Here is a 23,645-nt window from a genome sequence, read left to right on the forward strand (position 1 = left end):
CTGGGGCCTTAGTTAAGATAGAGGGAATTATGAACAGTTCTAAATACCAGTCAATATTGGCACAAAACCTTCAGGCTTCTGCTAGAAAGCTGAACATGAGGAGGAACTTCATCTTTCAGCATGACAACGACCCAAAGCATACATCCAAATCAGCAAAGGAATGGCTTCACCGGAAGAAGATTAAAGTTTTGGAATGGCCCAGCCAGAACCCAGACCTGAATCCGATTGAAAATCTGTGGGGTTATCTGAAGAGGGCTGTGCCCAGGAGATGCCCTCGCAATCTGACAGATTTGGAGTGTTTCTGCAAAGAAGAGTGGGCAAATCTTGCAAAGTCAAAATGTGCCATGCTGATAGACTCATACCCAAAAAGACTGAGTGCTGTAATAAAATCAAAAGGTGCTTCAACAAAGGGTTTAAGGGTGTGCACACTTATGCAACCACATTATTTTAGTTTTTTTGGTTTTCTTCCCTCCACCTAAAAGATTTCAGTTTGTTTTTCACTTGAGTGGTACAGTTTATAGGTCACATTAAAGGTGGAAAAAGTTCCACTTTCCACCATATCCACTGTATGTAGAAAGATTGGGAATAAATAAAGGGGTCTTACAATCTAATTTTTATATAGTTAAAAATGTAATTCTAAGCAATTTACGTAATGAAAAATGTTTCTTTCTGGCTGTTTTCTGCACCTCTTAAATAGTGTTGCAAGCCAAAAGCTCATTGAAATTAAAGTATATTGTTAAGGTGCTTAGCTTTACGTTTTCTTTCAAAAGGTTATTTTTTTTGGTGGGGGCGGGGTTAAAGTATTCAACTATGGCATGTTACTACAGAAAAGTGTCTGGGAGTTCCTGTTTAGCTATCACAGTGGAGCAGGTTCTTCTGCCAGTGGGGAAAATGACTTATGTGCGATTAACTTAGTGGGATATATTGAAGTCAATTACTGACTTGCTGTAACTGTTTAGCAGATGAAATTACTACTAATGATATCACTATCAAACCCTAAAACCCAAAGTTCACTATTTTTTTTTTAAGAAGAAATTTCAAGAGTTTTTTTAAAGGTGTGTATCTCCTTAACATATCTGTGTGTGCACGCAAGAATGTCTGTATTTGAAGATGCTGGGACTGATTTGTTTACATATGCTTTTTTCTGCATACTCTGTTCAGTAACGCCTGTTAATTTCATGTTCTGTGTCCAGATATTGGCAGAAGCAATGAGCAATAAATAAGAATATATATTTATATATTTTTTTTACTATCTACAGGAAGTAAAATTCTCTGTCGTCCTAGGTGAGAGACATTGTTACTTGAATTACTATGGCAACAGGACGTGGGTTGTTTAACAAACAGTTAAGTGATCAGCTTAGAAAGCAGAATTCCGAGGTAACTTTTCCTGCATTGCCTCGATTTTCACTAGGTCAAACACATTCAAAAGCAAAACAACAAAAGAGGTAAGCAGTTAGACTAATTACAGAAATACTGATCCAGTTTAGTATGATAACGCACAAATGATAGGTTACATATGTTCTATCAATACACAGCAAATGCCTGTTTTTGTATATAGTAAAATATTGTATGTAGTGACATGATACATCTATGTGAATGGATGCTGCATTTGAACTATACAGTGGTGTGAAAAACTATTTGCCCCCTTCCTGATTTCTTATTCTTTTGCATGTTTGTCACACTTAAATGTTTCTGCTCATCAAAAACCGTTAACTTTTAGTCAAAGATAACATAATTGAACACAAAATGCAGTTTTTAAATGAAGGTTTACGTTTTTAAGGGAGAAAAAAAACTCCAAATCTACATGGCCCTGTGTGAAAAAGTGATTGCCCCCCTTGTTAAAAAATAACTTAACTTTAGTTTATCACACCTGAGTTCAATTTCTGTAGTCACCCCCAGGCCTGATTACTGCCACACCTGTTTCAATCAAGAAATCACTTAAATAGGAGCTACCTGACACAGAGAAGTAGACCAAAAGCACCTCAAAAGCTAGACATCATGCCAAGATCCAAAGAAATTCAGGAACAAATGAGAACAAAAGTAATTGAGATCTATCAGTCTGGTAAAGGTTATAAAGCCATTTCTAAAGCTTTGGGACTCCAGCGAACCACAGTGAGAGCCATCATCCACAAATGGCAAAAACATGGAACAGTGGTGAACCTTCCCAGGAGTGGCCGGCCGACCAAAATTACCCTCAAGAGTGCAGAGACAACTCATCCGAGAGGCCACAAAAGACCCCAGGACAACATCTAAAGAACTGCAGGCCTCACTTGCCTCAATTAAGGTCAGTGTTCACGACTCAACCATAAGAAAGAGACTGGGCAAAAACGGCCTGCATGGCAGATTTCCAAGGCGCAAACCACTTTTAAGCAAAAATAACATTAAGGCTCATCTCAATTTTGCTAAAAAACATCTCAATTATTGCCAAGACTTTTGGGAAAATACCTTGTGGACTGACGAGACAAAAGTTGAACTTTTTGGAAGGTGCGTGTCCCGTTACATCTGGCGTAAAAGTAACACAGCATTTCAGAAAAAGAACATCATACCAACAGTAAAATATGGTGGTGGTAGTGTGATGGTCTGGGGTTGTTTTGCTGCTTCAGGACCTGGAAGGCTTGCTGTGATAGATGGAACCATGAATTCTACTGTCTACCAAAAAATCCTGAAGGAGAATGTCCGGCCATCTGTTCGTCAACTCAAGCTGAAGCGATCTTGGGTGCTGAAGCAGGACAATGACCCAAAACACACCAGCAAATCCACCTCTGAATGGCTGAAGAAAAACAAAATGAAGACTTTGGAGTGGCCTAGTCAAAGTCCTGACCTGAATCCTATTGAGATGTTGTGGCATGACCTTAGAAAGGCGGTTCATGCTAGAAAACCCTCAAATAAAGCTGAATTACAACAATTCTGCAAAGATGAGTGGGCCAAGATTCCTCCAGAGCGCTGTAAAAGACTTGTTGCAAGTTATCGCAAACGCTTGATTGCAGTTATTGCTGTTAAGGGTGGCCCAACCAGTTATTAGGTTCTGGGGGCAATTACTTTTTCACACAGGGCCATGAAGGTTTGGATTTTTTTTCTCCCTAAATAATAAAAACCCTCATTTAAAAACTGCATTTTGTGTTTACTTGTGTTATCTTTGACTAATAGCTAAATGTGTTTGATAATCAGAAACATTTTGTGTGACAAACATGCAAAAGAATAAGAAATCAGGAAGGGGGCAAATAGTTTTTCACACCACTGTATGTGAGTAGTCATTTTGTCGCCAAAATAAATATTGTTAGCATTATTATTATTATTATTATTCTGTGTGTGAACTTAGGGTAAAGACAAACCCTTATCTGTTGAGGTGCACAGTCAGCTAAAAATGCATGTATTTGATAGCAAATACAAATAGCATTACAATATATTATTCCACTCGAAAATATATGTTCATCTGTTAGAAACTAGTGGAAGTAAAATAACAAATAGCATGCAGTGACCCCAGAGCATTTTGGTACAATAACTGCCTGATATGTTAGTCATTTTCCATTCAAGTCATTATTGAGTGGCACAGACCAATATACATTAAGTGTTTTTTTTGCTTTCTATAGGTGGTTTAGGTCGTTTCGATAGGTAGCTTTCTATAGAAAAATGTAAGTCTTAATAGACACAGAAAAATTAGCTTGTTCAGTTTGGTTGCCAAATAGACACTCTTTGTCCATAATCACTCAAAAGGAAGGTGGGCCACATTTAGCAGATCCTTATGTTCAACCCTCAGGCCCATGATTAGATCATATGTAGGACCTATGCTGCAATTGTTGGCAATAGCAACTGACTTGTACAAGAGAGGCTGAGCTAGTAGCTCGGCTTGAGAATTTGGACTGTCCTTGCCAGTAATATGGTTACACACTATTATATAATTTCCTGTATTACATGTGCTGTACCACCAGGCCCGGATTTGTGGAGAGGCCACAAAGGCCCGGGCCCGGGCACGCCGCCCCGCCACAATGGGGTTGCTCCGTATGGGACTTTAAATGTATGCGTGCTCGCAGGTGGTTGTTCACTTGTTCGCGCATGCGCGTTGGGGTGGGGGACGATCAACGGGGGCGGCCTAGGGGCGCCCAGAAGACAAATCCGGCCCTGTATACCACATTGCAGTAAAATAGATTTATTCTTGACTGTATAGCATATTCATGACTTTTATTCAAATATTATTTTAAACCTAGCTAAAATTTGCCTTTATTGTGTCTGCACAGTTTTCTTAGATTACCATTGAACGTTTGTTTTTTCAACTAAATTGTTTGCTTTAATTTTACAGCAAAGGTGATTCAAGTGCATCAACCATTTCTCCCAAAAGAATAACCATTAAAGAGTTAAATAACACAAAATCTCATCACAGAGGAAAATCGTATATTGAAATGTAAGCAGAGTTTTGAGGGAAAATGTAACTGTTTTAATGAAGTTAGTGTAAATTAGTCTTTATGAAAACTAGCAGATGTACAACACAAAGTTAAATATTAAAAGCACTAAAATACCTGCATATTTGTTACCTGGAAAATAGCATATTGTTTATGCAGCGAGCTGAATACAATTATTCTTTTATTACATTTATAATTCTTATTTTGGGATAAACTATGGAGATTTTGAATTCATACAGTTTATAGTTGAAATAATAAACCTTAACCCACAACCGGTCCTAACCCAAAAAATGTGGGTTCCAAGTTCCAAGACAGGGAAACTTTGGGAGCAGAGGAAGAGCTTACTCAGTCTGCTTACTCAGTCTGACCCGCACCCAACCCAAACCCACAATGGTTGCTCACAGTTCAACCCCATCCCATCTAAAATAAGGGTAAACATGAGGGTTGTGGGTCAACCCGCACCTCACTACTAGAATCACCAAGGAGATATCCTACAGGAAATAACCTACAGGTGTGAGCCACAATATGTTTCCTCTCAAGGTAATTACGGGGAATTCAGAAAGCCGAAGAGACTCATATGTTTACACACCAGTAATTTACATTATTGGGAAAACATTTTCTGAAGATTTGTTGCCCATGGTAGCGCAGATTTAACCATGGCAATCATATCTCCCCGTGTGCCATCATCCTTAGGCAAGTAAAATATGTTAAAGGAGAAGGAAAGGTAAAAACTAAGTAAGGTCTATGTAAATAAAGCCATAAGCACTCACAGAAGAGTCCTCTATCAAAAGAAACGTGGGATTTTTTATTTTCTTCTTTTGTGTACACATGTTCTTTGGTATCAGACTTACTGCTTTCAGAAAAATCCTTCAGGGCACAGCATGAGTCTGTCAGCTTGTACCTCTCTCCCTCTCCCACTCTCCCTTCCATCTCAATTCGCTCCCCCTCCCAACTGTGCTGTGTAATTTGAGCTACCAGTAGCAGGAGCTGCAGCACCGAACCTACTAATATGGCAGCTGCTATCTTAAACAGAGAAAGCTTCTAGGGCTTGCACTATTGTGGCTAGTCTGTTGCCAGTAAAATGCAAAAATGCATTTCCTTCTCTTTAAAGGAATGCTGTTGTGCATATGTATATTTTTGTGATATCTGTGATATTTCTGTTGTATTCAAATATTGGGGCATGCTGCATCTTGCGAAAAACTCAGTGCTTGGCTTTTGTATAGTAACTAAAAGTGATACTGTTCTTCTGGTAATAAATAGAAAGAATAATGGATGTTGGCAAGTAGTTCTGTTTTCTGTTCACATTGATGATGACGACTATCACTTGCTCTTTTAGGAAATAAATTACACATTACATTATAAAATGTCCATCTTCTGACTTCTACCAAAGGGCTTTATTTTGCTGCATAGTATAGGCACAGACAAATCACTTTGATTTGAATCAGATTGTAAAAGCTGAGAAGTTGTTTTTTCCATGCCACTGAAGGCTAAATTACCAATAAGTTTTCTAACTTATAGAACATTTCGGAATGTATGCAAAAAGTTCTTTAAAATTCCACAACTTTTTGTGGTATTCATTAAAAAAAACACAAAAAAATCGTATTGTGCGCAAAAACTACGAAAATTTTGGAATTCTTTAAAGCTGTGGTTTAGCTTTCCACGGGAATATCTTTTCGCCAGGTTTGATCTGTTGATATCCATTGATTCCTATGGAAGGCTTCCAAAGCTAGACATGGAAGGCATCAAAGCAAATGTGCCCCTAAGTGTTATGCTGAAAGTGAACCACCCCTTTAAGGGAGAGAATTCCACAACTTTACTGCCCTCATAGTGAACAAAAAAAAACCGTATTCCTAAAATTAAGATGGAGCCTTCTTTCTTCTAATTGGAATGGATGCCCTTGTGTCTGCTGGAAGGACCTACTGGCAAATAAAACATCATAGAGTTTATTATATAGTCTTTTTATTCTGTCTCTCTCCCTCTCCCCCCCCCCCCCCCCCCCTCTCTCTCTCTATTTAGTATATTGACTTTTAATACTGCACCTGGGCTTTCTGTTTCTGGACTATGACGTGAGTGCCTGCTTTCGACGATTTCTTTCTAGATAAAGTCTGCACACAATACTCTTGCCAGCTGTGGGTGCACAGTCAAAGTTTTAATATATAAAAGATGAAGGACCAGCACTCCCTAGTGGGACGAAACATTGGAATTTTCAGCACGATGGTGGAATAAAAGCACAATTATTATTCATGACATATGGAGTGCTGGTCCTTCATCCTCTCTCTATCTATCTATCTATCTATCTATCTATCTATCTATCTATCTATATATATATACATGTACATAGTTATCAACTCTCCTCAAGTGCATTTTCTTCAGCATAAACAACTCTTACTTCACCAGTCTTTTCTCATAACTGAGACTTTCCATACCTTTAGTCAGCATGGTTGCCCTTCTGTGAACTCTCTGTATTTCAATAATATATGCAGGCTTTTAAAACTGTAACACATTAATTTATATTTTTTTTATACCTTCTAGCATCCCTCCAGAATTATGGCTCAAGATATTTTCATATTTAGACCCTGTCTCCCTGCTTTCAGTTGGAAGTGTCAATAGATATTTCTACAAGCTGTCCAAGGATAAGTAAGAACACCCTAAGCTATAAAATATATACTGTATGGTTTATAAAATACAACTTATTAACAAAAGTGTGCACTGGAGCACTAAAACATTATTTTGCCTAGTCCTGCACTTAAGGGCAAATGCCCATACCTGGTGCACTCTTACCTTCCAATTTGTGCCTGTATGTTACCCAACCACTTAGATTGTAAGCTCTATGGGGCAGGGACCTTCTTTCTCCTGTGTCTTATACCACATGGCACTTATTCCCTGTGCATTTATATATATTTATTGTATTTATTTATTATAACACGTGTACTCCCTGTGTGTAATACTGAACCGAATTTTGAAGGGTTAAAATTTTACACTTCTGTGTTTATGTGGCGACATTAACCCTTCCAAATCCTTCTTAACATATACTAATTAGGATTTGGATTCAGTTCGACCAGGACCGTGGATTTGACCGAATCTGAACCCTGCTGAAAAAGGCCAAATCCTGTCCGAACACAAACCAAATCCTGGATTGCATCCCTACATTAAACCTCCATTATTCCTACAATTTCCCAGCAGGGGGAGAGAGTTACATGTAGCAGCAGCAGCAGCAGCAGGATTAATCTCTACTTTACATTGAGAAAACAACCAATATAAAACAAAACGCAGAGTTATAACATACTGATCTTTAGAAGGCTGGGGCCAGCATAACAAATTTATTGGCAATGCATTTGCTGGTAAATTTGTAGCTACCTGTCATTCTGCCCAGCCCACCGGGAATCGCCACCTCCAGCTTTGGCTCATCACCCATACTACTGCCCCCACCCCTTTTGCTTAACTGCTCTTCCCCATACATAATCGCCCCTACACAGCTGCTCCCCTCTCAGTGCAGGGCAAAAGCGTGTGGTGATTAGCTATTACTTGTTTCCAAAAATAATGTACCTCTGTAATCTAGCATTTAAAATGCTGCCCGGTTGCTATTGTATTAACACCTGGCAAAAACAAAAAAGATAGATGTCTGTCTTAAACTTATTTTGTTAGTTTTTATTCTTACGGTCTGTACTATATATCTTCCAGTTAATAATTAATGCACAAATCAACCCAGAATATATTTTTTTGCTTAATAAAAGAAAACAAAATTCCAAACAACTTTGCAATATACATTCATTACAAATTTGTAATTGTTTTTGAGTTATATGTATATATAATTTCTATTAGAAGTAGTGTTTGCCTGTCCTTTTCTATTCTCTGCCCTGGTGACATAGAAACAATGTAACACAAGTCAGCCGACTGACAGACCTGTCTTGCTAGAGGAGACTGACCTTTGCAATATTGTTTAAAAAGTCATTACCATAGTTCAGCAGATGCTGCTTTTAATAACAACTTTTAAACCACTAAACATTTTAATAAATTCAAAATCTAAAGTTGCTTAGAATTATGTTTTATTTACCAAAAAATAATTTTTGGGGTTGACATGTTGAAACCTACCTCATTGCTACAGTTAGTGGGACGCTGAAAATCAGACAAGGTTAAATTCTGAGAATGAGAACTACAGAAAAAAAGACATGCTACAAATTGTCTTAGAATATAACTGTTGACATTTAAAGTTAATTTTAAGGTGAACATGGTGAATCTTTTAATAGAAGTACAGATATCCTTTATCTGGGAAACCCATTACCCATAAAGCTCCATTTTAGGTAAATAATTCTAATGTTTTAAAATTATTTCTTCTTTCTATTGGGTTTATTTAATGTTTAACAGTTTTTTTATTAGTCTTAAAGGATGGTGATCCAAATTATGGAAAGATTCCTTACCTGGAAAACCCCAGGTCCCAAGCATTTTGGATAATATATCTTGTATATACAGTAAATGTCATAGTCCATGGGTTATTACATTGCAGTCCATGGGTTATTACATTGCAGTCCATGGGTTTATATATAAACAGCATAGCAGCATAATCGGAATATAAATCAGCACTGATTTATAGATGTATTCATACTGGGTGAACACAACTATATATAGTGGAATTGCAGTGAATTTTCTGTCTTTTTCTTACTTTCTGTGCTTTATTCTGCGCTATGACAAGGAGCCTTTGTAGGATATTTTACATTTTTTATGGAAGGGGTGTTGTAAATACATGGAAAAATATCCAAAGCAGTATTGGTATTTATTGGATTGCATCAACAGGCAATGTGATGCATTATGATCTTCCTTAAAGTAATTATTTACAGGTTTCAAGCTTGGTGTGGCAGGGCATGGGTAGGGCTATTAAATTGGAAATAATATTGTATAGTTTAGGAGCCCTGTAGCAACCAGATCATAAAAGGAGATTGTAAGCTTGTCTTCTTGTTGGGAATGTAAGGTGAATAATGGCACCTCTTGCCCCATCACCACTGCAATATAATTATAAAGTTATTTTTACAGCCTTTTCATTGTCCCAATGTTTAGCTTTATCATGCCTTCCCAACAAAATACTAATTTGGCAGTTTTCTAAATAACTATAAGAGAATAAATATTTTGCTGTTTCCAGAAGATGCTTCCTTGGAACCGCAGTTTCCATTTTAACACACCTTTAACAGTGATTCCAGAGATGATAAAACCAGACAAGTATAGTGCTATAGTTTGCAATAAACAGCTATAAACTGAAGTGGTATTATTTATATTTGTTCATTGGATGCCTTGTAACTCTAGTATCTGTTTGTTTGTTTGTTACTAGGTATGTGCCTCTATTTGGTTCTCTGGGCCTTACATTTATTATAACTAGTCCAAATTAAATGTAATTCTTGTTCTGTTTCATAATTTGCAGTTTAATCTGGTATGCAGTGTCCACCTCTTACAATCCTATGAGATCTTCCAGCTGGAAACCTAAGACTGTGGATACAGTGCAATTAAAAATGAGTGCTACTGAATTAAAAGATAAGGATCCCGGGTACTGGAAGAATATTTTTATGAGTGAAATGATCACAAACAGAAAAAAAAGAATAAGGCAGATTCTCAGTTCTGTAAACACTTATGCTGGTGTTCCAGCAAATATAGAGAAAGCAGTCAAGTAAGTAGCCTTAAAGTTATGTCTTTGTTACGTGACTACAATACAGATTTCTTTGTGGGTAATGTGCATTTCATATTCTTGTACAGGAATAAAGGGATAGTCTTGCAAGTAAATTCATGTCTTAATGCTACAAAATTAAAAAAGAAAGCTGTAGTTCTCTACCTGAAATTGGCATTACTTGAGGTCAAATGTTTCAAGAATCACCATGTGTACTTGCTTTAAAGGGATACTGACAGGGTCGGACTGGCCCACCGGGAAAAATCCCGGTGGGCCCCAGTCCTGCTGGGCCCTGTGCTGCGCACATCCTTCCCCCGCCAGCCCCATTAACCTGCTCCCGGGCCACCCACACAAATATCCTTTACTCTGCTAGCCCTCCCTGTCCCCTTTTCCGCCAGACTGCTGGCCTCCCTCCCCACCGGACTGCTGGGCCCCCGCCTCCCTCCCCCCTCCCCACCGGACTGCTAGGCCCCCCGCCTCCCTCCCCACCGGACTGCTGGGCCCCCCGCCTCCCTCCCCACCGGACTGCTGGCCCCCCCGCCTCCCTCCCCACCGGACTGCTGGGCCCCCCGCCTCCCTCCCCACCGGACTGCTGGGCCCCCCGCCTCCCTCCCCACCGGACTGCTGGGCCCCCCGCCTCCCTCCCCACCGGACTGCTGGGCCCCCCGCCTCTCTCCCCACTGAACTGCTGGGGGTCGTGGGGGCTGCAGCAGCTGGCGAGCCCATATATTTGGTGGGCCCGTGGGGTGAGATTCTCTGGTGGGCCCCAGGTACCCCAGTCCGACACTGGATACTGACATGATTATGCCACATTGGATCCAGTTGGTGGCCTTTCAAATTTTGTAATCTGTATTTTGTAATAATGCAGATAGTTTTACAAAAAAATATTTATAAAAAAAATTAAATGACTAATGTAGAGAAATCTAGTGTGATGATCCAAATTAGTCTGCAACTTAAAACTGTTAATCTAACTCTAGTCCTCACCAGTATTAAGTGGTGTTTATCTATGTTTCTTTATTATTCTCTTAACAGATTGTCTGGCCTGACCTGGGCAGTTACCTTTAAAGATACAAGTGGGAAAGAAACTGTAATGAAACAAATGGATATCTGTTTTAGTCACACATCTCTGTCTGTTGTTTGGTGTGGTTTGGTATGGCCTTGTATTAAATCACTGACCACAGTGCAAGTTCATGGAGTTACACCAATGACATTTGATAAATGCATAAATCATTCCAAAAAATGGTATGCTATATAAAATGGCTTGCAATACAATGCTTTCATCTTTATCACCTTTTTATTTGCTAGTCTTGATAAGTGTATCATTTTAATTTTTGTTGCATTTTAACATCCACTGTTTGTAGAAAACAATCCTTGATATTGTTTCTAAACAATCTTCGTAGTTAGATTGTATATTGCAGTGGACGATAAACTAGAAATGCATTCATGTTCGATAGTGTAAGAAGTAAAGTTTTTAAACTGTGACATACTATTAATTATGTATAAAACAATTCATTGTTTAAGTAATCCAGATATTTTTTCATGTTTTTTTAAAGTCAATAGTATGGTTTCTAAGATAAATTCAAACTTGAGGTTAAAGATTTTCAAACCTTGCATCTTAGAAATATACCGTAATAATAATTTTCAGATGTAAGGTTTGAAATCTTCTTAGAAAACCTGCTCCTGAGGTATGATGAGATGAAAGCTTTCTGGCAGAATGTGTAAGAGTGGCATTATAAGAACTGAAAATAGTTGAGGTAAAAAAAAGTACATTATGAGTGCACAGACCATCGCTCTGTCATAATAAACTCTTGATAACAAAGCATTTATAATAAAGAATGAATGAAGAATGACTTAATACTGGTAATCTAATGAGATTTAAAGCTACAGCCTGTTTGGTCTTTGCAAAGGAAGATAAAATACAACTCTCTGCTCTTAATCTATTGTTGTGACTTTTGTTAGCAGTGGTCCATTGTACCAGGGAGATAATCTCGGCACTGGTAATTTAATAATCTGCCTCACAAAGACCAAACATAGAGTATCTTAAATTTTCTTATTATTCTTATTCTTAATTGATCTTTGTACAGTTGCATAGAAAAACATGTGTTTTGCTGAACAGTAAAGAAGCATCACTTTTTTTGTGGTTCTTTAGGCCCAATAGATTCTCCCTTATTGCTGATTATGACTTAAGGAGCTTCATGGAATCCTGTGAGTACATTGGTCAAGACAAATATGTAAAGCTTTTGCATCTTAAGCCAGGTCTTTTGCTTGCCCTGTGGAAGGTACTATTTATATCATTTTTTATAACATTAATAATGTTTATGAAAGCTTTAATACCATTTTGTGTAAAAGTTTTTTTCTGTGGAAAAGTTACATTTACAAAAATGAGACAAAGATAAATCATTTCAGAACTTTTTCCACCTTTAATGTGACCTATAAACTGTACCACTCAATTGAAAAACAAACTGAAATCTTTTAGGTGGAGGGAAGAAAACCAAAAAAACTAAAATAATGTGGTTGCATAAGTGTGCACACCCTTAACTTATACTTTGTTGAAGCACCTTTTGATTTTATTACAGCACTCAGTCTTTTTGGGTATGAGTCTATCAGCATGGCACATTTTGACTTTGCAAGATTTGCCCACTCTTCTTTGCAGAAAACTCCAAATCTGTCAGATTTCAAGGGCATCTCCTGGGCACAGCCCTCTTCAGATCACCTCACAGATTTTCAATCAGGTTCCGGTCTGGGCTCTGGCTGGGCCATTCCAAATTTTTAATCTTCTTCCGGTGAAGTCATTCCTTTGATTTGGATGTATGCTTTGGGTCGTTGTCATGCTGAAAGATGAAGTTCCTCCTCTAGCAGAAGCCTGAAGGTTTTGTGCCAATATTGACTGGTATTTGGAACTGTTCATAATTCCCTCTATCTTAACTAAGGCCCCAGTTCCAGCTGAAGAAAAACAGCCCCAAAGCATGATGCTGCCATCACCATGCATCACTGTGGGTATGGTCTTCTTTTGGTGATGTGCAGTATTGTTTTTGCGCCAAAAAGTTCAATATTGGTTTCATTAGACCATAACACCTTTTCCCACATGCTTTTGGGAGACTTCAGATGTGTTTTTGCAAAATGTAGTCTGGCTTGGATGTTTTTCTTCGTAAGAAAAGGCTTTCGCCTTGCCACTCTACCCCATAGCCCAGACATATGAAGAATACGGAAGATTGTGGTCACATGTACCACACAGCCAGTACTTGCCAGATATTCCTGCAGCTCCTTTAATGTTGCTGTAGGCCTCTTGGTAGCCTCCCTGACCAATTTTCTTCTCGTCTTTTCATCAATTTTTGAGGGATTTCCAGTTCTTGGTAATGTCACTGTTGTGCCATATTTCTCCACTTGATGATGACTGTCTTCACTGTGTTCCATGGTATATCTAATGCCTTGGAAATTCTTTTGTACCCTTCTCCTGACTGATATCTTTTAACAATGAGATCCCTCTGATGCTTTGGAAGCTCTCTGTGGACCATGGCTTTTGCTGTGGGATGCGACAAAAAAAATGTCAGGAAAGACCAACTAGAGCTGCTGAACTTTATTTGGGCTTAATCAGAGGCACTTTAAATGATGGCAGGTGTATGCTGACTCCTATTTAACATGATTTTGAATGTGATTGCTTTAAGGACAAGGAAAGGCTAAGTCACTTGGGGGTGCTAAAATGTTAGGCACCCCCAAGTGACTTTAATCGCTTACCTTGTACCCCGGGCTGGTGCCCCTGTTAGGAGAAAACAGCACCAACCCGGGGTACCTGTAGCGAGCGCTTCCTTCTTCCTGCTTTGTTTTGCCAACAAATTCCCGGCACCGGCGCATGCGCATTAGAGTGAAAAGCTGACTTCTCTGTTAAAGTTCGGTTTTTTCACTGTACTGCGCACGCAAGCGAAGGAGGAAGCACTGCAGCTACCCCAGACTGGTGCTGTTCTCTCAGAACAGGGGCACCAGCCCTGGTTAAAAGTTAGGCGGTTTGAGTTGCTTGGGGGTGCCTAACATTTTGGCACCCGCAAGTGACTTTGCCTTTCCTTCTCCTTTAAATCTGAACAAAGCTACATCCCCAGTTAGAAGAGGGTGTGCACACTTATGCAACCACATTATTTTAGTTTTTTTGGCTTTCTTCCCTCCACCTAAAAGATTTCATTTTGTTTTTCAATTGAGTGGTACTGTTTATAGGTCACATTAAAGGTGGAAAAAGGTCTGAAATGATTTATCTTTGTCTCATTTTTGTACAGCACAGGAATCTGACATTTTACCAGGGGTGTGTAGACTTCTTATATCCACTGTATATCAGGATTAATCCAGAATCAGACTTAAGATGGTTTGAAATGGCATTGGGATATGTATATGGTCCTTCCTGGGTTTAAAAAGGCCTCTAATAATGTGATCTAGTTATTGTCTAACAATCTGATCGCCCTAATCAATAGATTCCGTTAATGTGCATTTCTAAGGGCATGTGGCGAGCTCAAGTTCCAGTTATTGCATTCACCTTAGTAGAGCTGTCAGGTTACTGTTTTGTGTAAAGCTGATCATGAAGGAATTGCCATAGCTAGCTAGTTTCTAAATATATTTGTTGTATGTTTCACCTCAGGTAACCATTTTAATCACTTTGTGATATTTTCAAATTCTAGTTTAAGTGCACCTATCACCCGAAATTTGTTATATATATATAGAACCCATACTCCGGTTGAGGGAAACAATAGTATTTTTTTTTAAAAAACAATCCCCTCCAGGGATGTTATTTAGTGACCATGCACTTAATAAGTGAGACTCACCGCTTGCAACTCACCCACCTATGTTACATACATGCACATAATGCACAAGCTGTGCTAGTTATGCGCATGCGAGTGCCACAACCCAGTTATATTATGATGCTTTATTGCACTAGAGGTCTAGATTTATTTTCAGATATAAGTGTTGTGTTTGACTGTAATCAGAGTTTGTATTGACTTTTCTTGATGCCTGCCCCATGTGTACACTATACTAATTGAGGCTGTTTTGCCTGCATGCCTTAAAAATGCACACACCTCATGGTGGAGATTTTTTTCTTTTCTTTCACAGTTGTCCCAAGATTGTGTTTTCTTGAAAGACTCAGTTGCTATCACTGTTTTAAACTGTTTGTCACCAAACCTTTAGGAGTTTTCATAGTTGTGTTCTTCTGCCAAATTTACCTCATTTATTTCAGTACAGGTATGGGAACCCTTATCCGGAAACCCATTATCCAGAAATCTAGAATTACGTAAAGGCCGTCTACCATAGACTCTATTTTAACAAATAATACTGGAAATGCAACCAAAGGCAAGCATGTAGCGCTGAATCATCAGATAGGAATAGAATTCCTATTGTTTCTACCTCCATATCTGACAATTCAGCTCTGAATATTAGTGGAGGGCACTAACGATATTTCAGGAAAGATCGTAATTGTAACGTGTAAGGCCACCTTAAGAGGGCCATCTGCCAGAGATCTTCTTGCTTCCATATGTTTTTAATAGACTTGTACTGCATACAAGCACAAGGTAAAGGCAGGTTAAACTTTTTCATACATTGCATAAAGATAAATGGGGAATACATTTTTACAATCCTTTCTTATATATAGATACAGGTATGGGATCCCTTATCCCGTTTTCCTTTTTCTCTGTAGTAATAAAACAGTACCTTGTAATTGATCCCAACTAAGATATAATCTTCCAACTAAGATATAAATAATCCTTATTGGAGGCAAAACATTCCTACTGGGTTTAATTAATGTTTTATTGATTTTATTAGTAGATTTAAGGTATGGAGATCCAAATTATGGAAAGACCCCTTATCCGGAATACCCTTGGTCCCGAGCATTCTGGATAATGGGTCCCATACCTGTACAGGTAAGGGATCTGTTATCTAGAAACCCAATATCCAAAAATCTTAAAATTACAGAAAGGTCAGAAATATGTAGATGCCTAAACTACCCAATGTACTGACATGTGCCTATGGATTTTCATGTCATTTTACGTTTTTAGTTGCTCATTTAATACTCACCATAACCTTGTGAAATGAAGTTTACAGTACAATGCAGGAAATTAAGGGGGGCATTCACTAGCATTCCTTTTTTTCAATGATTCATATTTTTCTCTGAAAAAGGAAACTTTTTTACTGTTAATTATGTGTCAAAACTGACAAATCTTAAAGTAAAACTACACAATTTAAAAGCTGTCGAGGTCATTTAGATGTCAGTGACAGGTGTTGTATTTACAAATGAAAGATCTTTTTTTGCTTCTTGGTTTTAGAGGTTTTCTGGTTTTCTTGACACTTTCATCTGTGGGACAAAATAATTTTTTTTTTTTTTAAAAGGCTGTTTTAATAAATCACTTGGCATTTGTAGTTTTAAAGAAAATGAGTTTGTTTGTGGTTTAAAAAAAACCCATAAAAATTAGTATGTTGATAATTGGGCCTCCACGTTCAGGAGTAATGAAAGCTGGAGTTTATGTTGACTTAAAAAGCTCTTAGAAAGTTTAAAAACTGATTCTTATATGATTTTCTTCCCTCTATATAGAAGAGTTTTGAAATTGCTTTTGTGATTGCAACCCTACATTATCACCAACTTCTTGAACTTAGCACACTAGGATCAGCTAATAAGTAAGTTGCTGCTGAGAAATGTATGCCTTACTGCAGTGTTGCCATATTGTCATTTATGAGATCATAGATATTTTTCATTGTAGCTGCTAAATGCATAAATTCAGTACTGATGATTCTTTTGTATAGCCACAAAGTATATATAGCCCTACTTAGTTTTATAAAAATTAAAGGATAAGGGGGTCACTGAGGCTGGCAATATGTTAGGCACACCCCAGTAAATTTAATCTCTGTGCCAGTGCCATTTGTTTAGAAAACAAATGCTAAAAACTTTAAATTCACTGGGAAATGCCTAGCATATTTGCACCCCAATTGAATTTGCCTTTTTTGTTTTAATATTTTCTCACAAAAAGAAAGAGAATGCATAGTGCATACTTTCTGCCTTTAAAAACAATTGTTAAAAAAATTAGGTGTTAGTACAACACTTTGGCCAAAATATGTAAGCTTACGTGCCACATCAAGGTCCCTCATTATATGTGAGACCTACACTGCCTAGCAGCTGGTCAACGCTACAGCATGGGTTAGACCGAACACTGTGGGTTTCTTTCTGCTTCTACAGAATGCTAATAGGCAGTGTAGGACCTTGATGTGGCATGTAAGCTTACATATATTGGTACTAACTTGCTGGCAATCATTCTTCATTTTGTGAACAAATAATGGCTTTTTATGATTTATACCAGCTGGTCAAGTCCAGAAAGAGGGTCAGTCTGAGTGCTGGCACAAGCATACTTCTAGCAGCTTTTCAATGATACATCATGGGTTAGACCAAACAGTGGCTTTTCTATTTGTGCATTATTATTTTCTGTATTACATTTTCTGTTTCTACATGTATTAGCTGTTTATGGTTTTGTAAGTGTTAATGTACCATGCTTTATCTTTTTTCTTTAAAGCATGTACAAATTTCCTCCACATGTCCCTGTCCTAGATGATATTGACCCAAACTATGGTCTTCATGGCTACCAGTTACACATTGACATGCACAGTGGACTAAGGACCTACCTATGTGGAACATATCGTAGTTTGTTTTGCAGAAAAGGTAAAGAAGCTTTAAATCTTTTCGATAAATTAAGTTGTGATTAGTGAAAAATACAGCAATTATGGCAAAACTCCAGAAGCTAGAAAAGGGGGAATGCTGTACTCCACAACAGAAAGGAAGTATAGCACTCATGCAACATTATAACTGCCTGTATGATAATTATGTAAAGGAATTGTACTGAGGGGATCAAGGCTGTCAAGCACCTGACCTTAACTTGTACCCTTGACTACAAGGGAGTAGCTATTTCCTTATTCTAAATTAATGACTTGCCATTCAGTTATAATAAACCCATAACTTGGCATATTAAGGCATTGACTAACAGGATAATACTACATTATCTGTTTTTTTAAAAATAGATGAATGTGTTGATATTAGCATTTGGAGAATCCATAGGTAATCGTACGTAATGTATCAACCCCCCACTAACTGCCCTCTTTCAGTACATGCCTTCAAAGCCCCTGCTGCCTGCCCCAGAATAATAAATCTGTGTCACCTCTTGGGACTGGTATCTTAAACTCCTGGAGTTGTGGGGACTGTAGGCACTTCACTCCTGCCATCATACTACACTGCCCTTGATATTCTATTCATTGATCACAACCCTGGTGCATTAACATTCCTCATTCTTTTCCTTGTTAATAAAAAGCAAGGCATCCAGGTTTTCATGCTACACAGGTTGTCTTAAAGCTTGCACAGCCACTCTGAGTGACATGAATCAGCAAAAGGGAGACTGCTTGTGTGACTGCTCAGGAGGGAGTCAGCAATACAGAACATTAGAAATGCTCTATTTAGAAAGGATTGTTCATTCCATTTGGCAACTTGGGTAGTTTCCATTTTTTAGTGTTAAGGCTGCAGTATCCTGAATTGAAAATGATTGTGTATGAATGTCAAATTTTGTGTATTAACAAGCAACATTGTTCCCTTAGATTTGTATTTAAAGGAGACGCAAAGCTACTAAGGCAGTTTATTGCTAATAGATTAGCCACAAGAGTGCAAGCTAGAATGTTATATTTATTCTGCAGAATGATTTACCATACCTGAGTAAACAGCCCTAGAAGCTCCCTCCATTTATTTAAGATAGCAGCTGCCATTTTAGCTTGGTCTGATCGCACTTCCCTGCTTGCATCTCTCCTGCTGCCTGTATCTCTTGATGCTGAGGGAAGGAGTGAGAAGGAGAAGGTAGGGGGAGAGGAGAGAGAAGGGAGGTGAGCAGGCTTGTACTATGCCCTGAAAGTTTGAGCTGAGAAAGGAAGTCTGACATAAAAGCTCATATGTACTGTATTTAGATTGTAAGGTTTACAGGGCAGGGACCTCTATCCTCTTGTCTCATTGATTCTTAACTTATCACAACCATACCTTGTATCTATTTTTAATTATTATCATACTTTGTATTTATCTATAATTGTGATGACCCCCCTGTTTTGTTGTATTTATTTATTGTTCTACTGTACAGCGCTGCGTACAAGTGTATTAAGATATACATACATACATTCATTTACATAGAGCTATCTGATAAAGCTTACTTAGTTTTAACCTTTCCTTCTCTTTTAAGTCAGGTGCATATATTGCCTATACATCTTCAGGGCCGCTGCTGAAATTTACTTTTGTGCCCCCTCCCCCAAATATTACGGAAGTAAAAATAAAATAATAAAAAAAAAACACCTACTATAGGGGCCCCACACACAGTGCCCCCAATTGCCCCCATAGACAATGCCCCCATAGTAAGTGCCCCCAATTGCCCCATAGATTGATTTAACTATCCGGGACAGCGGGATGCGCTATAAAAACCGGCGCGACAGTGTTGGGGGGGTATGTTATAATATAGAAAAATGATTTTTTTTGGGAGCAGCTGGGATGGTGCCCCCCTGGGAGTTGGTGCCCTATGCAGACTGAGTACTCTGCTTATAGGGAGCGGCGGCCCTGTAAATCTTTAGGGCTGGTGCCTGCCCTATATTTACTACCACTTTTCAGCCTTCGAATCAAAGTCTAGTAGTTCAAGCACTGAGCCATTCCTTGTTTTCGGGTACCCACTAGAAAGTGCTGTTTTGCACTCGATAAAAATGTATTCCTCGTTGTCATCTTACAGAGTACATCAAAGACGGCTTTCTTAGACTTTCTGTCATCGCATTAAAGAACAGCAAACAACATGCCCCTCTTGTTGGAAATATAGGGTTTTCCTGGAAGACACAGACATTTGAAGGTAACATACAGGTAAATAAAATATAGAATAAAGAAGTTGGGAATAGTTATTTGTGTATCATTCTACTACAGACATTATAATCTGCAGATTGTTTTTAATACTGTTATTATCTAATTGCTACCTTTGTGCAGGTAGAATTTCTATAATATGTTAGAAGTAAAATATCACTAGGAAAATGTAATTTTTACATTACACAAAATTTAGGTGGTAAAGATTTGCAGTACCCTGCATACTCCATATTCAGGCTCTTGACCAATACGCTAAAAATTTGGGATATCAAAGCAAAAAAACATGGAATCATTGGCAAAGTTGCTATATAATTGGCCACTACCAGCGAGTGCATTATTATGCCTTACCACACACTGAAAGAGATCTAAAACCAATAAAGGAATTGATCTTTACATACTTAGGGGCTGATTTACTAATCCACGAATCCGAATGGGAAAAATTCGGATTGGAAACGAACATTCTGCGTCTTTTTCGTATTTTTTGTGATTACGACTTTTTCGTAGCCGTTACGATTTGCTATTATATTGTCGCAACTTTTTCGTATTGAGCGCTCGTAAACGGCGGGCAAAACTTTCAGACTTGGCATGATTTTGGAAGCCTCCCATAGGACTCAATGGCACTCTGCAGCTCCAACCTGGCCCAAGGAAAGTCACGACAATTTACGAAAAAGTTGTAACGGCTACGAAAAAGTCGTGACAATTTACGAAAAAAATCGCAAAATACCGATCATTACGAAAAAAACGCATTCGGATCCTTTTCAGACGTTCGTGGATTAGTAAATGTGCCCCTTAGAGTAGTCCTCTGAACGCCTTCTCCTGTATAGTTGGTTAAAAACCCTAGGGTTGCTGACTCTCTGACAGCCAGAGAGAGCCAGAAAGAGCCAGAAGCCTGGTATTAGCAGTCTTAAGCTGCAGTTATCTCGGAAACTGCTTAAAATAGAAAATTAATATGAATTGCAAATGGGATCAGTTAAGGACTCCTTCTTTAGGTCAGAAATGTAAAGAGCAGCTGTGAAAGACTAATTAGCATTTCAAGTAAGGTGAACCTGCAAATAAGGTAAACTGGAGTAAGTCTGTGTGGAAGAATGGTCCAGAAAAATTTCCGAACATTGTTGAAATGTTACAACACAGTTCAAAAGTGGAGCTACAGGATATTAAAGTGTGGTAGATAAATATCTATGCAAGCAGCATAATGTGATGTAAAGGAACTGTCTAGTAATGATGTGCCTGTCAGTCCAAAACCTGCAGAACTCATGGTTTACCAGGATCAGGCAGATTTAGGCCAACCAGTTGCACGCAAAGGAGGGTCGTGGGTGGGTGATTGGCCAAATTTGCCACCACCCAGCCATTCCTATTACCTCTCCTCACTGTACCAAGACCCGTAAGTGACAGAATGGCACTTATTTATGTACTCACACTTGTCCTGCCTATTTGGTGACATCAGAGAAGGGGTGGCATTTACAGTGGATATAAAAAGTCTACACACCCCTGGTAAAATGTCAGGTTCCTGTGCTGTACAAAAATGAGACAAAGATAAATCATTTCAGAACTTTTTCCACCTTTAATGTGACCTATAAACTGTACCACTCAAGTGAAAAACAAACTGAAATCTTTTAGGAAGAAAACCAAAAAAACTAAAATAATGTGGTTGCATAAGTGTGCACACCCTCAGAATTAAGCAATCACATTCAAAATCATGTTAAATAGGAGTCAGCATACACCTGCCATCATTTAAAGTGCCTCTGATTAACCCCAAATAAAGTTCAGCTGCTCTAGTTGGTCTTTCCTGACATTTTATTTAGTCGCATCCCACAGCAAAAGCCATGGTCCACAGAGAGCTTCCAAAGCATCAGATGGATCTCATTGTTAAAAGATATCAGTCAGGAGAAGGGTACAAAAGAATTTCCAAGGCATTAGATATACCATGGAACACAGTGAAGACAGTCAACATCAAGTGGAGATGGAGTGGGGGTTTGTGAATCATATGTTTCAGGCTTTGTTGTATTTTCTGGACATTTATTTATGTGATTTCTCTATATGGTAATGCTTGATTGTTTAGGTAAATTCCAACCCATAGGTGTCGGAATATGTTTAGACAGCCATTTACTAGTAAAGTAATTCTGCCAGTGTTTTTTGTGTGCATTTCTCTGGGTAGGTATTTTTTTTTGCCAGCAGACATAGCTAGGCATTTAATGCTACTGGTGAGCTCACTATACATAAAAAACTGAGTATTTGCTGCCAGTAAGCATGCAGCAAGAGCCCTCATAAAAAAAATAGTTGTGAGGATTTAGAGTGATTTAATCCCTAGTAGGTAAAGGTATTTAGTGTGAGCAGAGGGTTATTTATTTATTCCTTTTGCTGTTTAATATAAAATATACTGGACTTTTGTTCCAGATGGACTTATATTACTATATTTGAAGAAGAGTGTAATGTTGTTTGTTTACTAAAGATTTTTTTGGTATTCTTCAAGGAGAACAAAAGGTTAGGCATATCCCAGTGATTATAATCACTTACCTGATACCCTGGGCCGGGGTTTTTCTGCAGAAGTCCATCGTCACCATTTTTAGTTTCCCATAGAAAGAAACTGAAAGCCATTCATGCCTGTGCTTAATGATTCTGATCACTGTGAATTTACAGTACAGAAAAATGGCATAGCTTGTTATTCCCTACAAGAACATGAGGAAGCGTAAGCAGCATAAAGGAAAAGATTCATTTAAAAAGCTGCCATGTCTTTTGAAATGAATAATGTGCCTTGTGCTCCCTCTGTACTTGATAGTGTACAACCTAATCTTAAAATGTTAATAACTATATTACATTATTGCTCTACTAAATTGAAACTACAACTCTTTCCTCCACAGAACAGCTTTATTATGGATGCACTGGTTTTGGATGAAACAGAAAAGCCATTTTGGTGTTTCAGTGCACCAGTTAGCTTACATACTTCCAGATCTTCAGAAACACTTTATGACTTCATGGGAGAAAGCTTTTATATTAAATATCAAGACTCTATAGGAAAACTTTACATTGAACTAGTGTGGGTAAAAGAATCAGAGGAATATTACATAGTCAACATGGTCCTGTTCTTAAGTACAGAAAAAGTAAACAGCTGGTTTGGAACAAAGTACTAAGGAAGGAAAGCCCTATATTATGGTAAGTTAATTCATTTGTTGTAAATATGATCATTAATATTCCATTTAGATTCACAGAATATATTTTATTAGTTTTTACACTGTGCCTCTATCTCTGCAGTGTTATATTTTATAAAAAAAAAAAATTAAAAACACTGCAGGGTGCCAAATGTTAGCCACCCCCAGTGATTATAATAGCTTACCTGATACCCCGGGCCAGCGCTCTTGCTAGCAGAAAATGGCACAAGCCCAAGGTACTTTTAAATAAGCACCAGGTTGCAATCGTATTCTTCTTTTTTCTAGTGCCTTGGGCAAGTAATTGTGCAGAAAAGGAGATCACGAGATGGTGCTCACACAGAAGTGCCGGTGCAGTTTTCAACTAACAGGTGCACCCACCAGGAAAGCAATTCTAATTAATAAGAACAGTTTATATAGTGTATAGACCACCAGTCATATCATGGGGTTCAGGTGCGCATGTCCCAGACCTTCAGTTTGTGGAGAAATCCAACACGAAGAATTTTTTTTTTACCAGGCACTCACAGATTCCCACAAACAGGCAAAATAAAATAACTGTAAATCTTAATTCA

General features: G+C 38.2%; 1 protein-coding gene across 5 annotated transcripts in view; it reads left to right on the forward strand.

Annotated features, from left to right (window-relative positions):
* Window positions 1-23,645, forward strand: part of fbxo15 (F-box protein 15) — a 37,058-nt gene that overhangs the window by 6,784 nt on the left and 6,629 nt on the right. For 2 of the 5 annotated variants that reach the window (NM_001291718.1, XM_012964872.3), the window contains exons 2-11: window positions 1,285-1,445; window positions 4,298-4,399; window positions 6,930-7,034; window positions 9,808-10,050; window positions 11,080-11,289; window positions 12,197-12,326; window positions 16,610-16,692; window positions 17,580-17,725; window positions 19,809-19,933; window positions 22,789-23,080. In NM_001291718.1, coding sequence (NP_001278647.1) covers window positions 1,312-1,445; window positions 4,298-4,399; window positions 6,930-7,034; window positions 9,808-10,050; window positions 11,080-11,289; window positions 12,197-12,326; window positions 16,610-16,692; window positions 17,580-17,725; window positions 19,809-19,933; window positions 22,789-23,058 — 1,548 coding nt within the window. In that variant the 5' untranslated portion in view covers window positions 1,285-1,311 and the 3' untranslated portion in view covers window positions 23,059-23,080. Of the gene's footprint in view, window positions 1-1,259; window positions 1,446-4,297; window positions 4,400-6,929; window positions 7,035-9,807; window positions 10,051-11,079; window positions 11,290-12,196; window positions 12,327-16,609; window positions 16,693-17,579; window positions 17,726-19,808; window positions 19,934-22,788; window positions 23,081-23,645 lie in introns of all 5 variants that reach the window. The other 3 variants (XM_012964874.2, NM_001114225.1, XM_018089402.2) reach the window with 3 other exon arrangements.

Source organism: Xenopus tropicalis, chromosome 6 (assembly GCF_000004195.4).
Source record: "Xenopus tropicalis strain Nigerian chromosome 6, UCB_Xtro_10.0, whole genome shotgun sequence".
Classification (NCBI taxonomy): Eukaryota; Metazoa; Chordata; class Amphibia; order Anura; family Pipidae; genus Xenopus; species Xenopus tropicalis.